Source organism: Mycteria americana, chromosome 3 (assembly GCF_035582795.1).
Source record: "Mycteria americana isolate JAX WOST 10 ecotype Jacksonville Zoo and Gardens chromosome 3, USCA_MyAme_1.0, whole genome shotgun sequence".
In the NCBI taxonomy this organism is placed as follows: domain Eukaryota; kingdom Metazoa; phylum Chordata; class Aves; order Ciconiiformes; family Ciconiidae; genus Mycteria; species Mycteria americana.
The window spans coordinates 81876782-81893780 of record NC_134367.1 but is presented as its reverse complement, the minus strand read 5'-3'; the positions used below and the strand labels follow the sequence as shown (position 1 = coordinate 81893780).

At 39.5% G+C, this 16999-nt stretch overlaps 1 protein-coding gene across 4 annotated transcripts in view; it reads right to left on the bottom strand.

The window, feature by feature from the left end:
• The window catches only part of FAM120B (family with sequence similarity 120 member B), a 56587-nt gene extending 39884 nt beyond the window's left edge, over window positions 1-16703 (bottom strand). Inside the window, exons 1-4 of one of the 4 annotated variants that reach the window (XM_075495842.1) lie at window positions 16653-16703; window positions 12205-13250; window positions 8736-8916; window positions 2611-2706 (exon numbers count right to left, since the gene is read on the bottom strand). In XM_075495842.1, the coding sequence (XP_075351957.1) occupies window positions 2611-2706; window positions 8736-8916; window positions 12205-13250; window positions 16653-16695 (1366 nt within the window). In that variant the 5' untranslated portion in view covers window positions 16696-16703. Of the gene's footprint in view, window positions 1-2610; window positions 2707-8735; window positions 8917-12204; window positions 13251-13806; window positions 13907-15076; window positions 15175-16652 lie in introns of those variants that run through there. The other 3 variants (XM_075495840.1, XM_075495841.1, XM_075495839.1) reach the window with 3 other exon arrangements.
• Between the last annotated feature and the right edge of the window lie 296 nt (window positions 16704-16999).

Sequence of the window (16999 nt, the reverse complement as noted above, 5' to 3'; positions counted from 1 at the left end):
CGCAGATGCTAATTCAGAATACTGTCTCTCAAGAAAAATACATATACATAATACACACTATATTTTAAATATATTTTAAGCTATCATCTTACAGCCTTTAGGATTTGATATTTCATTTGAAAAAAAAAGGTAACATTCAATCTATCACTTGCAAGCTTTTCAGATGCAAGACAGTTCTGCTGTTTTATACACACATAAAAAATCAGTGGGAATTCTACTTTTTTTTTTTAAGATCAATGAAAAACTTAAAATATTTATGGTTATGCACGTTACAGCTCAAAGTTCATATCAAATATTCTTTCTTCAGACTTTTTAATCTAAATCAAATTCAATAGAGTCAGGATTTCCCATATATTCTCAGTACAATTCTAAAGTAGTTGTAATGATGAGGTTATAATTTTTTCCAAAAGAGATAAAACAAAGAACCTTCCCAGATTAATTGCACCTGTGATTTTTCAAATAGTTTCTGGTAAGGTTTCTTCTCTTTTTGAGTAACCTGATCTTGACTGACAGCTTTGAACTCTAACTTCCTATAACAACTTCTTTAAATTTAGCTCTAAATATGACCCCTGTCTGAAAAATGTGATGCACTGTTGAGAACCTTATTTGGTGAATTAGAAAGTCATGCTGTGGAAAATAAAAGATGCATGAGCGAATGTAAGGCATACAAATATGGACTGCAAAAATTTTAGAAAAATATTTGTTCGCTGAAGGAATGACAACAGAGCACTAAAAATAAACACCAGAAGTCCTCCTCCCCTTTTCTAATAGTCTGCTTGAACAGCCTTTCATTTCTGAGTTAGTAAAGATTATGGCTGAGAAGATGCTGTTTTTATAAACTCCTCTTATGTGGTTGCTATAAACAAAAACACACAGTGATTTTAAATCCTGTTTATTGTCAACATGAAGGTGGGTTTTATGTGTAGCATGTTTGCAGAGCAGTAGAACCAGAGTGCATGAGATTAAGTGGACTCCTCTCCAGAAAGGGAGGAAGGTACGATATGATCGGGGAAGAAAAATTTCACAACAATAAATACAGTATATTTGCCATGCAAACTGAAATGTAACTACATAGGTATGGTTTACACTTTGTTGAGTTTTGTTTGCTTGTTTTACAAATGCGTGTTCCCAAACCAATTTATGCCAAAATAAAACAGTTGTACAGGACAGACTGATCAATTTTTACCCTGCATATTCATATCCATTTGGAAAATTTCACAGCAATTTCATGCTATCATCAAGTCAATTACATAATCACTCTCCTAATATTGTATCGGGGTACTGGACAGTGAAACTACTGTATATCAAATGAAACCTTGTTTGTACTTCATCTATGTAACTCATTTCTTTCCAAGTTGCTTTCAAAGGGATTTTGAAAAGGCTGATGTCTAAAGAGCAACTGTTTCTCCTTCATCCTTTAATTTGAGGACTCTCATTAAATACACGAGTTTCAAATATGAAGATAAATGTACAATCTTAGCATACCTTAAAAGAAAATTTACTATAACCCTAGCAAATTAAAACCAAGTAGGTTCTAAAGCAATCCCTAACAAAAAAAAAAAAAAAAAAAAAAGTGCATGCATTTCAACTTCTGAATCTGGATTTAGACCAGATCAGAACAAGGACTGCTACAGAAAGCTCTGGGTACTGAGGGAAGAAGCACTGGTAATTACTCTCAAAAAGTCGAGTAGATAATAATTTTTCTTAACAAGATAACAATGGTATTGTATATCAGTGGAACTACCTCATTTCATATGAAAGACTAAAAAAACCTCTGAGCTCCTGATGATAGCAGATGACTAGACACAGCGAGCGAGCTGTGAAACTAAAGATAGAGGGGTTATAACTACAATAGCATGGACAAATGAACAATTAGAACAATTTTCCCTCTGAAATAACAAAATTGGTACAGTAGTGTTTACTTCCTATCCTAGACTTGTATTGCATGAAACAATTTAGCGATAAAGAGCTGAGTGACATATACAGTGCCCAATCTTTTCACTAAAGTATATGATACCTCCTCATAAATGTAACACACTCCTCATAACACTAATTTCACTAAGAGTGTTCATGAATGTGTTCCTTTACCAAATGAAAGAAGATAAGAACACACAAAACACTTGATGCTTAAGACAGTAGAAAGAGCTTCACAGAAACAGATAGCCTAATTATTTTTTATTGAAAGCTGGATTCTCTTTTTGGGTTGTCACAGGTGATCTAAAAATGGCCGTTTTTTATATTCTCTACCAGTCTCGTTAACACGCACTCTCAAACAGCTTAATAGAAGAATTTTAATATGGCCCTACACACCACTTATCCTGGCCTCAGAGCAGTATTTAGAACCTCTAAGAAATTGTTTGCATTTTAGAACTGATGTTTGAATTAGCACTGGGTTTAACAAGACATAGTAATAACATGTAGCTCAAAGCTGAATCCTATTATAATTATACAAGGTAATTAAAAGCAATTGCAGGCATGCCACATTTCTACTTTAGCTCCTTGTTCTCCACAGTCATTTTGGATTCCATATCAAACGTGATGATGGATTGTCTAACCTGATTTTAGTGATGTCATTATTTCAGTTCAGATTTAAACACATTTTTATTCTACCTGGAATAGGAGGTTGTACAGGTTGTATCAGCTCCGGGTGCTGGAGAGGATTTCCAAAATAGACAAACCACTCTTTTACCAAAGGATAGGCTCCACCTAAAAAAGACAGAATTGGATCAGTAAGTCAAATGCAAGTATTGACACTAGTGTAAAAGTTGGAAGGAGTGGTGATCAGGATTCTAAAGTAATAGAAAGCACTTCATAATGACTTGTTTGCTCAGCTTCTTTAAAAAAAAACCAAGAAAAATTAGTTTTAGTATCTTTATGACAAATCATCAGAACAAATGAGGAGAGTTTGAATTATGTACTATAAACATGAGTTTCGAGTTGGGAACTGCAGCCAAAAATGTAAGTACAAGCGTCTGTGGAAAGCATTCTAAAATGACTTTCAGCCAATTTTAGGCCTTCCCATTCCAAGGCAGTTCAGGAAGCTGTGGAGGCATCTGGCATAGCTTAGGGACCTATACGAGCTACCTCAGTCTCTCAGGGCTGTCACACTGCCACATATGCAGGCAGTCCTTAATATGATTCTCCTCCCAACTTGCCCTGACATTTCCTGTGTCAGGGTTTGAGACAAAATCTTTATAAGGAGGCCTTGATGGCTATTTGAAAGCTGACAGCAATGGAGTCATCCCACTGTCAGATGCAGGCTTTTACAGCCCATTGTTCCAGACCTTTTATCTAGTATAAAGGGATTGTTTATGCATAATAGCTCAAGTGGCTTCCTACCCCCTAACCCCTACTCTGCCCCGCCCCCCAGTAAAGAGTAGGGTGCCTCCTAAATTAAAAATTTCCCTACTTGAGTTGTGCATCTAACTACTTGATGCTTTAAAAAAAACAAACAAAAAAATTAAATAACCTCAGAAAAAACTCAAGCATTTAAGAATTTTTGAAATGCAGTCTATCCAATTTCCAATAGTCAGCTTATAATCATTCCAATGCAAGGCTCTATAAAAAAAAACTAGAATCATTATTGTTGTTATAAATGGTGCTTCTGCATTCTGTCCAGATTTTGTTTATGGTAACCATGTCATAGTGCCCTAAATTTCCACTCTCTGTAGTCTGGTAAACAGTATGAAGTAAACAGATTTAGCTAGTCCTGGGCACTTAGAATAGTGTTTTCAAATCTTTTCCAAGCAAATCTCAAAGTTGTGGGGTTTTTTTTCCTTCCCTTTCCCCTTTCCAGATTCACAGAATTGCATCTCTCATTCCTTCCAGCTCTCACCCAGTGCTGAAGCCACTGTTCTTTAAAAATTCCTGCCTTTTATCATCAGTTCCAATCACCCTGCACTTTACTGCACAAGTATTTCTGATGCCACATTATGAACCCTAATCAAAAACTTCACCTAGCTTAAAACAAACCAAACAAATCTCTCCAACACTCTCCTTCCCTTCTCTCTACCACCCCAAAAAGTTTGGTCACATTAATTTCCTGATCTCATTCATAGCTCAATGCTGCAAACGACTGTTGGCATAAATGAACAAGTAGTGTGCTATGGTGCAAGGGCAGAAATTCCTGAGATGGAGTTCTAGTGTCAGGGATAAGAGAGAGGGAAAAGAACATGACAAAATCTGTTTTACAGCCCTGCTTCTCCTTTCTTCCTTACCCATGGACCTGCAGCACAAACTCCCAATAAAGGTGAGGGACTGAAGAACCAACAGCTGGACTATGAGGGATGGCATTACACCTGGCTTGCCATGCTTCACTGTTCAAAAACTGATGACATTAAGAATAAAATGAAAAATGCCTACACTGGGGGGAAAAAAAAGCCTTAAACTGCACATTCCAGTAGCTGAGTAGTCCCACATCTTGATTATAAATCATTGCCTATGATAATGCTATTTCGTGAACTAAACCCTCCAATTTAATATCCCAAAGTCACTTTCAGAAACACTCTGATGTTTTAACATTCTGTTTAAAGATTTATTATGTAAATTACTCTGCTTTATTCAATCTATTCAGCTCACTCAACCTCCCAAATTTCAGCCTGGCTTCTTAAGGAAGCAAGCCTAATACAATTAGGACATCTGTCTTATAATTAATTCATGGATGCACTGCTGTGTTTCAACTAATCTGACAGAGGAGAAGAGATTTCAAATGTACTAAATTCCTAAACATTTTGTGAAACTGGTGACTCAGGTGACAGAAGGATCCTATTAGGGCACCAACTGAAAGAAAGGCAGGAAAGTCAAGTTACGTGTTGTATCTGAATGCACTGGATGGCAAATCAAGACACAAGCAGCTATGGAAAAACTAGAGCTGAATAAAAAGGTAGATGGAATTTGGAGAGAGCAGGAGGCAACATACTTGAGAACACCATATATTGCAGGAGGGAGTTGTCAAGGACAGGGGGAGAAGTTAAGAGGATGTTAGGAAGGAGCATGGAAATATAAAAGCTTTGCCGAGGGGAAGCTGGCGGGGAGAGTCACTCTGAGTTCCACAACTCACAGAACAACTTATCAAAATGTCTCTCAATTCCAAATGCCAGTGAAATACTATTTTTACATCACCCATTGAGCTCCAGAACAGTAATAAGAGAAGTCAATAGGAAACCTCTAGTTTTGTTCTTTTAATGTATGTGAATGTTGGTACAGGACGTAGCACCACATCATCTGAGTGCTCTTCACTATTATAGTCCATTAGTAATAACAGTACATTACTGTTCACATAAGTAGCCAAATAAATATAGCTGAAAGCAAGGTCCTGCAAACTGACAGCACATTAACACACCAAGAACAAAATGGAGACATGATACTAAATGCCAGCCCTCCCTGCATGGAAATGTCTCTGGAAAAAAACTAATTTTCAAACCTTTTTCCCCACAATGTACAAAATAGCAGTTCCTTTGTTTAAATAGATTCTGAACGACCTGTGGAAGCACTGCTTAGGAAGCCTAAGGAAAATATCAACTATGTGCAAAACACGAGACAGTTGGAAACGCCGTTATGTGTGCTGCTCTACACCTGCAACAATGCCAGCCCTCCTGAGTGGTCACTGGTGATAACTGGCAAAAATTCTGCTAACGGACTGTTTTTGACAGTGTCAAAGTGAGGGTCAGTCTGGCCTGCTAATGTTAGAACTGGGAGTGATGCCAGGACTTCCAGGAGCTGGCCACAGGCTTAGGCTACATTACATAACCTCCTAATTCGCAACAGTCATGCAGGTGCAGGTACTTCCATGGACTGCACTACTGCCAAAACCTGCCAGCTTTGTTCTGGAATCTTTGCACACAAAAGAATGAGCTTGGCTGGCCTATCAAGGTGCATTATTTACTGTTACTTTCCCCTCCTTCTTGAATTTTTCCAATAGTACTGTTTTCCTAGGAAAGATGCTAAAAGTTGGCAATTTGTATATCACTATATGCAATATTCCATGTAATGATCAGAAATAGCTCAATTAACTATAAAGATACTTTTAAAATCACAGGAAATAAATGCCATGTTATCTGGATCACCACCAACCCCCTATTTATTTTTGTAGGGTCAAAAATAAGGCTGTGATTCTAGCAACATTTCCATGAGTAAAGGGACACACACGCTTACCATATACCAAACTATACCAAAGGCATAGATAGCTACATGAGCAATTCTTTCAGCAGCACTGCTAACTTCTACAGGCAACCACTGATTTGCTCATTCCCACTCCCTGCCATTCCCTCAGGCTGTTCCCCCACAGCTGTTTGTGGCTACACAGTTTCAGATGGGGAAACAGAACCAGGTTAGTTACCTGACTGTGGGAAAGGGAGGGAAGAGAGAGAAAGGCTATTTTCAGTTTCTCAAACTAGGTCACCACGCAGCTGCACAAACAACTGCACCAGCACAACTGAAAGGTTGCACAGGGACTGAAATGAGTGGCTGTGCAAGAGAATTACTTAAACTGGCACTGGCAGCAAAAGAAACGCTTATCACACTGTGGCTTCAGGCAAAGTGGCATAGTCTAGGCAGGTGATTTCAAAGGATATGACAACATCCAGCTCCTATGGATTCTTGGGTGTCTTAGGCACCCCTGGAAATCTCAACCTAGACATTCAAAACTAAGTTTCTTGCTTCAGGGTAGAGGAAACAGTTTACTTTATTTTTAACCTGTTCTTATTAAAACTGTAACCACTGTTTTTACTAAATGTTGGCTGCTTAGCTATCCCTATTTAACAGTAAATAAGCAGATTTGCAAACTGCAAAGAGGTCAGTTTCCAACACAGGAATCTTGTTATTGAGGGATTTTAAGGAATAAAAAGGAGGATCATTAACACATACATCTCCACTGCAAACTCCACTGGAACATTGTGTAGAGTTAGCCAAGTTAGCTTCAAATGAGCTACACCAGCAACTGTATCAGAATGGCAGCAGACTCCACATGGACAATTTAATTGGTTGATTCCTTCCAATAAGCTCCTTTTTAATGCTAATCCAGAGTAATTCTACATTATACTACAACCTACATACAGTATAGGTTACTTCTTCCCATCCTACCCCTCATCGAATTACAAAAAACCAGTCAACTTGACCTCATCTGAGGGAAACTGGCAAAGGATTCTGCTTACTTTGCAAAGAACAAAACTTCCTTGTAGGTCTAGCAGCAAATTCATAAAAAATAATGCTGACATTTACTTATGAATTCCCATACAGACTCTGATTAATGATCTACACTCTTGACTTAGAAGCAACTATACACTGGAATAAAAAAACAACCCATGAACTACTAGGAATTGACATGGTTAAAGCAGTTAGAGGTACATAACATGCACTAAAAATGCAGATTTAATAGGGGTGCCCATGGAGACACACTCTACCTACCTTTCTGGAAGGATTAAGGATTGACAGTGCACTATGATTTACTTTAGAAAATTATCTCTGGAATTTGAAGCATGAACTGAGAACAAATTATACATGTTATCTGTGGTTTTATTCTAAAATCACTTTCCTAAAAGAAGACCTCTTTCACGTTCAAATTTCATTTTCAATAAGATTCTAAATTAATGTTTTTGTATTTCAATTCTAATCTTCTTCATCTGAGTACTACAAACACTGTAACACAAATGCAAATCTGCCTACTACCCTGCCATCTCACAGCAACAATTGTTAATGAGAAGTTTTGGTCTGGGTGTTTCTGAAAACATCAATGAATACCCTGCTGCTTAGAGGAATAAACAAAACCCAACCAAGTTATAATTGTCTACAAAATTTAGAGGCAGTAGGCTGAAAAATGAAAAATGACAGATGTGCATGACTACTGCTGAGATTTTTGCTACTCTCTCCAAATGACTATGTAAACTCTGATTCAGTTATTCCTTTTTTTTTCCCCTATTATGGCACAACTTCAACCTCTAGTTGCTGAAGGAAGTCGGGTACTTAATTACCTTTCTGTGCCTTTCTAAGCCCATAGTTTGAGTATTAGTTCTGATGGCGGTGCATTTTCATCAATAAAATGTAAAGCGATTACCAAGGAGAAATCAACATATTAAAAAGAATAAAAGCTCAGTACATTTTTAATCTTCAACTCGCTGCCTGAAAGACACTGTAGAGATAACATTTAACTAATAGAAGTCTTAAGGACATAAAATTTGTCCAAGGATGTGAATAAAGAATTTTCTGTCTTAAAGCAGAAGAATGGAAGCACAGATATATATACTTGCTACAGAATCTGTTCATACCACTGGATAAAGAAATCATATTTTCTTCCACTTTGATGAAAGAACTAATAATCACTGGCATGACTACTTGCATTTGTATTACTACAGTAAGTATATTTGACTATCCACTGTTCTTAAAGCTACACTTAGCAAAGCAACATAAGGTTTCATATCCTCTCAAACTTTTAAAATCTTGTAAGTGTCATTGTTTTGCTCAATCTTTTGATCATTAACAACTTTCACAGCTTCCCATTTAACAGGGAAAAAAACCTCAATTTTTAAAAATCTCTTTAAAAACACTGAAATTGAACAGCATGTAGAAAAACTGCAATTTCATTGTCACATCTTCTCTTGATTCCTTAAGAAGTACACTTCAGCTGCCCACAGTTTTTATCCTAAATGCCATGATGTAGCCACTGAAAGAATGAATTCAAGATTTCATATTTCAAAATTGAAAGTATACTTGAATAATGGTGTAAGTATTTTAATCCTTACCTTTTCCAGATTCCAACAAGACAGAATAAATATGCTGACGAGCAGGGCGGTAGATAAGTGCCTGTCCAGGAATCTCTGTATCACATTCATCTTCCAAAGAGTTGCTGCACTCGATCTCTCCATTACTCAGGATATTGAAGATTGTATAATTTTCAGATTGGATATGCTGTTCTTTAGCTAACTGTTTGTTCAAAGAAGGAAGAAGGCATTATCTCCAAAATTAAGAAGGATCAAAAAGTAACAAAATGTGTTCACTGTTCAAGGAAATAGTACTTTCTCTATCAGTGGAAACGGAGGGAATGGCCAGAGAAGGAACAAGTGCTTTTCCAAATAACACCAGGATAGTATATTTTCAGACATCTATCTTTTTGTGGACAGGAATCCCCAGGAAACCCATCATTGCCTTTCTTAGCCCCTCCTTGAATTCTTAAAACTTGGGGTTTTTAATGACAGTGTTTTACAGAGTAATTATTCTTAAAATGAATTCTGAATTCAGACATAGAAAAACAAGCTGCCCTCCTTTAGTCACCTGAAAATGTATCTTCCATCTTTAAATAGTGAGTGAAGGCATGACAAAACCCAAACTTTTAATTTTATTGCAAGATGAACTACATAAGACAGCTCCGTTCCTTTCCTGAGCTGACTTTGTGTAGTTTACATTGCGGTGAAATTAGAATACTTAACTTCACCACACTTCTACTTTGCAATAGCTCTTCCCCAAGAAAAGAAATACAATCTACTCTGGCGAGGACAACCAGGTCTGCAGGCTGTTGCTGAAAAGCAGAATCACAGCATCACCCAGGCTGCATCTTAACCACACACTGGATGCAGATACATCTGGCTACAGCAGCTGGCTACAAGCAGCCTCAGTACCAACAGGGACTGCTGGTCTGGAGCTGCTTAGATGCAGAAGCAACAAAGCTGCTCTCAGGCAGCTCAGAATTTCAGTAACAACTGTAACCTGGACTGGCCAAGCGCAGACCCAGACAGACTTTCTACTTCACAACCCCAGACCAAAACTATGGGGGTGTTCAAACAGCTGAGCGAAGCCAATTATTTCCATGGGGTACCACTAATAAATTCTCCTGGACCCATGCCGTATGGTGAAAAGGCACTGAAGTTTCTCTGCTCTGCATTCCCTGCATGTGTCACGCCATCTGTATTATTTGGGTTGTGCCATCCATGCAGTTACCTCAGCCTCTTTCACTGGGAATTACCAGACCACTGGCCAGCGCCTAATTCACCATTTCTGCAGAACTGCAGTATCTGCAAACCTGGGAACTCAGAAGGTCAAAGCTGCAATCAATCACTGGGTCATTACTGATCAAATCTAATTCTACTGAAATGTCATACTCTCAGAAGAAATTCTCACATGAGCATAAAATCAGTGATAGGCTTCTGTGTACAATGCCAATCAACAGAGCATTTTCTTATAGCAATAAATTAATGGTTGCTCTGGAAGAAATACTTCAGTATTCTTAATATATTTAAACAATGTAATCCCCCAAATCTACTTTTGTATAAAACAAAAACAAAGAGTTAAGTATTTCCTAGCGTGATTTGAATGAAGCATTGAACTATTTCATACAAACCACTGTCACAGATATGAGATAATTTGAAAATACTAGTTTCTTGCAATTTGCCAATAATCTACACATCCTTATGTACTGAAAAAAATACAAGCTGATTTCAAAAGTATTGCTGTATTCAATGCTGTATCTTGAAAAATATTTCTGATTTACACCTACTGTCAGCTAGAAAGTCATGCTCTTCTTCTCTGAGAGAAGTGGCAACATGAGGCTATGTCCTCAAGGTTGGAACTGAGCTGTATGTCATTTACATGCAGTTCAGATTATATGCAAGGTAACCAGAACTACACGTGGGTTTCAAAATATGAAGCAAAGCACATGCATTACATATAAAAATATTTAAACACCTGTAATTAAAACAAAAGATGAGTTAGCATGTCTAGAACTTTGACTGTAATTTCCTTGGCCCAGGGACTGGCTTAACACAGGATTTATGCAGCAACAGTGAGGCATTCTTCAATGGAGTTTCTAAACATTATTATTTTATTACAGCAGTAGCTCAGCATGACACTGAGAACTGCAACCCTTCAAATGAAAGATCTAGCCAAGAAATAATGACCACTTGTCAGAAAGACTGCATGGTACATTCTCTTAAGGAGCAAGGATATTACCACTATTGTCCTGGCCATAATCCAACCTAGAAAATTACATCCTGGCTAATTTTTCCTTGCACTTCAAGCATAAACAATATTTTTCAACACTTTATTAGGATGTAGGGTGGTTGGTTTTTTTAAATAACGTCTTCTATTTAACTACTACAGTCAAAAGTGACACACATTGTATCTATGTGTGGTTAATTAAAAAACCCAAATATATCTGCAGTTTAGGTGAAATGAGCATTGTATAGCTTACAATGTAGTTTTTAAATATTTTCAAGTCTTTTTAGAAAAGGAAAATGTAAATTATAGGATTACTTTAGAGTAATATGAGAAAACAGAAAAATAGTTTTAAAGAAAATGCTCAAGGCAAGTAAGAGACAGACAAAAAAAAAAGACTCTCTATTTGAAGTCCATAGGTACCTAACAAAATAGGGAGTAACAGATGGCTAATATAGAGTCTAAAATACACTACCTCATATAAATTTTTTTTTTCAAATCTCAATATGTTATCTTAATTGCCATGAATTTACAGAATTGTACTTTAGACTTACTACTATTGCATAAACTCTGATGCAAGGTAGCTCAGTTTTCTGTTAGCCAGGTAGGCTACCCCAGCTAATATATCCAATCTCTCAGAATGACCCAATCCAACAGTACTGTTTCTCACCCCAACACTGGCACATCTCTGCCCATGTGGGAAGCTGTAAGTGAAGCTTGCTAGCGTAGCCCTGCCCTTTAAGGATTAACAAGCCACTCGAAGTGCTTTTGGTTCCTTCAGAGACAATGAACCTGAAGGATATAATTAACCTGATCCAAAAATAACAAAATACAGATTTATAGGAAGTTTCCTCATCTCCACAAGAGCAACTTAAGCTTCTCCATTCTTAGCACAGCTCCCTTTGATACCTTGACTGCATGTGCCAGGCACAGCCAAGCAGACCACTAACCAGCTGCAGCTGACCTGTGGGTTCTCAAAGCAAAAAGCAAGTCATTACATCGTGCAATACATGGGAAGTGCATCTCAGCTATAGGCCTATACAGGAGCTGCTCCCCATTATTTGACCTGCCTGATGCTTCAAAAAGAGAGGAACCACTTTTAATTAAATGTGCAGCATCTGCCCTCATCGTGATGCATGTAATAGTCCTAACCATGGCTGTACTTAACAGACAAAAGATTTTGCTCAAGGAAATTTAAATCATTGGGTTCGGTGTACTCATTACCAACTTCCACTAAGTAGTCATAGCAATAAAGTGACCATTAAGCTTTAAAAAACAATGTACCTGAAAGATTTCCTTATCTTGACACATGGCTGTTTGTTGTTGAAGGGAGAACATTTGGCAATTTGTTACATTGGGAGGAATCCATGGAGACTGCTGCCCCGGCAAAAGATAGGACTCCACTCCTCTGTAAAGTAATGTCTTGTCTGATCCCAAAGGTAGCATCTCTTCCAAGTGTTTCAGGCTGCTGTACGAGCATGGAACTTTTGAGATGTAATTTGCTACAGCTAGAAGTATGTTTGTTCTTCTGTTGTAGCTGTTATTCTTGTGGGGACTGGTCACTAAACATTTACGCCAAAAGCCTTCCAACAAGCTTTCTGGAACAACATCATTGCCAAGCAAGCAAGCAAAGAGAGGAAGGTGTGTCAAACTAAGACCCAACGCACGGCAAAGATCTTCTCGAGAGTACATAACAGTGACCAGTCTGTCCAAACGGAGCTTCTCAATGGAAAAGTAGGGGCATGTATTATAGATGAGGTAGTCACTATCTTGCCCGAGAATTCCTATGCAGTTATGTTGCAAACCATATGCAGCCACCTCAAAGTCTGCCTCTTGCAGTGTACATACTGTTTTTTGACCAAGCGACTTCAGGGCAAAACGTGTAAAAGTAGGCAAAGCTGAAGGAACAACGAACATTCCTCTCCCTGGTTGTTTCCTGTGAGTCTTGATAAACTGAAATATTCTGGCTATTTCCTTGTTATTCTGCAACCTCCGTTTGATCCACTCATCTCTCTTTTTCTCTTCTACCACTCCGTCAAAGTAAAACACCAACTTGATACCAGCTGCCATAAAAGCTTTAATAAAATCCTCTAAAATGGCAAGGTACTCCCGCCACTGGCCACCACACACCCAGGATTCTGGTGTGTACCAGTATCTAACACAACTCATGGCATCTACTACAATAACAGGCGGGAAATCAGGATGATCGATGCGATGTTTTTCTGCCATTTCCCTCAGATCTACTGTTCTGCATGCCTCAGGGCAAACTCTTGCCACAAATCCCTGCAAACCTTTAATGCCCATGGCTGATCTCCAAAACTCACAGCAGTCTGAAAGAAGAAAAATAAAAACATTCTAAAATGCAATACTGAGAAACATAATGAAATTCTACAATCAAAAAACCAGCAGCTTGGAAACTGAACTGTTATTTTTCTGCTTTTGCTGATAGCTTGTTGCATTGTCCTGGCCTTTAAACAGTTTGAACCAGTTTTCTTCCATTCAACAAACTGGACGTAAGTGCCCATTCACTTTGCCTTCCACTTCTGCTCTTTATATCAGTGAAAACTCTAAATATCAAAAGGTTTTCATAAATATGACTTTAAAAATTTCAGATTAATAGTGTAAAATATAGAAAAGTACATGCTGCTAGAAGAACAAGTATAGACATAATTAAAAGCTTTAGAACATCTTAGCCGTCAGTGTACAACACAGGAATTAATGGCTTGATTTTCACACTAAAAGTATACAAATGCCTTTAATTGAAGTCAGTGGAGACAAACACTGAATAACTTTGGAAATCAGTCTTATATCTTGATTATGCAAATGGCTCAGTTACCATCTGAGTTTATAGACAGCAGTCCATTGATATGGCACCAGTTGCAATACCTCTACTTCTGGAATGGTTTTGGTAGTATCAGTTCTGCTTTGAATCAGAAATTCAATCCATTTTACCATCCTGCCATTTGAAGGCATGATATTCAAGACCTGTTTAAAGAATTAGAGGTTTACCTGTATTTTGTGAATCTACAAATCTGACCATCATTAATAGTGAAGTTAATATGTTCAATGGGATTTCTAACACGCACAGCAATTTTGAACCAATCTATTTTAAAAGACACACATGCAAACATTAGCTAGACATTAAATAATTAAAAATGGAATAAGCCTATTTTCAGTTTAGGAAATACCAAAAGACTGAAGAAGAGTCTCTGAATTCTGTGGCAGAACTTAATAGCATGCCAAATGAACCAATTTACACATTCTGTAGAGAGTGAGTTGTGGGATAAAATTAAAACCGTTGATGACCTCCATTTTTATTTCTAGAAATCTCAGTGCAAAGAAGTTTGGCACAGCCTCTACGATAGATGTGCTCTTTCCCCTACTACAGCATTTCCTCTACCACAGCACCATTTTATTTTAAATGACCTTCCAATGAAAGATGGAGGTAACAAGCTCCATCAAGCTTTGTTTTCTTCTTTATTCTCAGAAAATCTGTTTTGGTTTTATTTTACTCAAAAGTCAAATCTCTTCTCAATTAAACAGTGAAGAAATTCACTATGTTTTAATTAAACAGGTACAATTTTTCCTGGTTTTCACACTGCTGATTTCTGACATTTCAATTACAGACTGTCTCAGGAGTGTTACATTACAATATACATGCTTATGGCATACAAAAAGAAAAAAAGGAAGTTGAATTCACAAAAGTATTGTGAATTGACAGTATTCCTGAGTCCTTGGAACCTAAATATCTAATACCCTCCAGATATAGTTTTTGAATACCATCCTCTTTAATCATAGAATGGTTTGGGTTGGAGGGGACCTTTAAAGGTCAGCTAGTATAACCCCCCTGCCACGAGCAGGGACATCTTCAACTAGATCAGGTTGCTCAGAGCCTTGTCCAACCTGACCTCGAGTGTTTCCAGGGATGGGGCATCTACCACCTCTCTGGGCAACTCATTCATGTTTCACCACCCTCATCGTAAAAAATTTCTTCCTTATATAATGCAATATGAAATACATACAAAATAAAGCTGAGGGCATACAGTAGACCTCATTGTTATAAAATCAGAAATAAATGTGTATGAATCTGCTTCATTGCTGCACATAGATACAAGGTAGGGCACTGCTCTCTCTATGATGCTACTTCCAGTGTTACCTGGGTGCCCTTAGGACTCCAGCCATTTGCTTTTCCAGGAAAGCTGCACCTCTGATTCCAAACGGTTTGAGCACTGGTAGGTTGTTGCTTTTTATTACTTTCCATGGAGACCTAGCAACGGGTGTGAAAGTCTTCATCTTTCAGTCACTAACACATGCGGTCAGACTAAATGATCTGAGGTCACTACACAGACCGTATGCCATGGTAGGTCTTACTTCTGCAAAAATGCATCGCGTCCAAGCAAGTTTTAGTTATGATTCAGTACAGATTCTGTCCATAGTGGCTAAACACCTAGAGCAAGAAGTGTGGTAAACAACTTACTAGCTATACTGTACTGTAATAAATGGAAAGAAACATTTTCCCACCTCCTCACATCTGTATTTGAAGCACTCTTCTTGCCTAACAATTGAAACAAGTCTATGATACAGAGATTATCAGAAAAATTTCCATTACCAGTACTAGTTTAGCTTAATCAATAGCAAGTTCACACTCAAACACATAAGCAAGCACCTTGGCCACTACTAGCATTTTAATATTACTATCAAACACATTCACTGAAAGTGTAATAAAAAATAAGAGTTTATATTCTGGCAACCATCCTGTTTCACTACTAAACAGTAGCAGTCATGTTAAGGAAATAATCCATCACAGCAGCAGAAAACAAGTAAAATCTACTGACTTGACAAGTACTTTCATCAGAGGCACCTCCGTAAAGCTGGCAGAATCAGGACTGAAATGTTTTATGGTGTCATACTAAGTTTCCCAAGAGTGGAAAACATGCACATTCTGTGCAACAGATGAACAGTTTAAGGCTGGATGCTTATTTCTAATGTTACTTGTATGAAATAGAGATCTTGGGTTACCGTAGGATCTCAACTGCACTACTATCAAATGCATGAATCTGCGGGGGGGGGGGGGGGGGGGGGGAAGTTTTCTTCACAAACTGAAATAATCAAAAACGTTTTCGCCCTCAGTTTTGTAGACACAAAAATTCAGAGATGACCTCTGCAACAGCTGATAATACCACTAAACTTCATCTTGTCAGCAAGCAACTACCACGATACAAATTTTATTATGCCCATAGTAATGCACAGCATTGCAAAAGGTTGTTGGCAGTAACGTTCAGCATAACAGCTCCAGCCCTCACAAGAGCCCTCTAGCCGGGGCCCACAGCACAAGGGACGAGGAGCAAAGCCCTCCACTTCTGACGGGCAGCAGCGCACGGACAGGCCCGCAGCCCCCCACTGCCTTGAAGGGCCGGAGCCTGTCCCAGAGGCACGAGAGAGGGAGGCCGCAGGCAGGCAGGTGAAGGGCCGGCGGTACCTCCCGCCGCTGAGGAGCGGGCCGAAGCCTGCACCGGGCGAGGTGCGAGGGCCGCCGCGTCCAGCCCCAGAAGGGCCGAGCCCCTCCCTCGGGAGGCCGTGCGGCACCCGGGACATGCTGCGAGCAAGAACCGGGGCTCCAGCCGCTCCCACCCCCGACAAGCCCCAGACCCTCCACCCCCCCGCACTACCCCCCGCGCGGCATGGCCGTTAAACAGCCACCCGCCCCCTCCTAACGGCACCCCGACACTGACCCGAGCCTGCGCTTCCGCTTCCCGCGGGGGCGGGGCTGCGCATGCGCCCGGCGGGCGGGCCGGCCGGGCCTGAGGGGACGGGGCTGTTGCCGTCCCTGTCCCTGCCCGCCCCCCGCCCTGCCCGCTGGTAGCGCCGTCCCCGCCCGCGCTGCCGGGGACAGCCGGCTGCAGCGGGCCCCTTCGCATGACAGCGGGCGGGGGGTCGAGGGGGGGCCGGGCTGGTTTGAACCGCGGCTGTCCCCGCCCGCGGCCTGGTGTCCCTCGGCTTTGTACGGCCACAATGGGGCCGGAGGGGCCATTGTGCCCCCGAACAAACCCAGCCGGGACGGGGGGGGGGACGTGGGGAG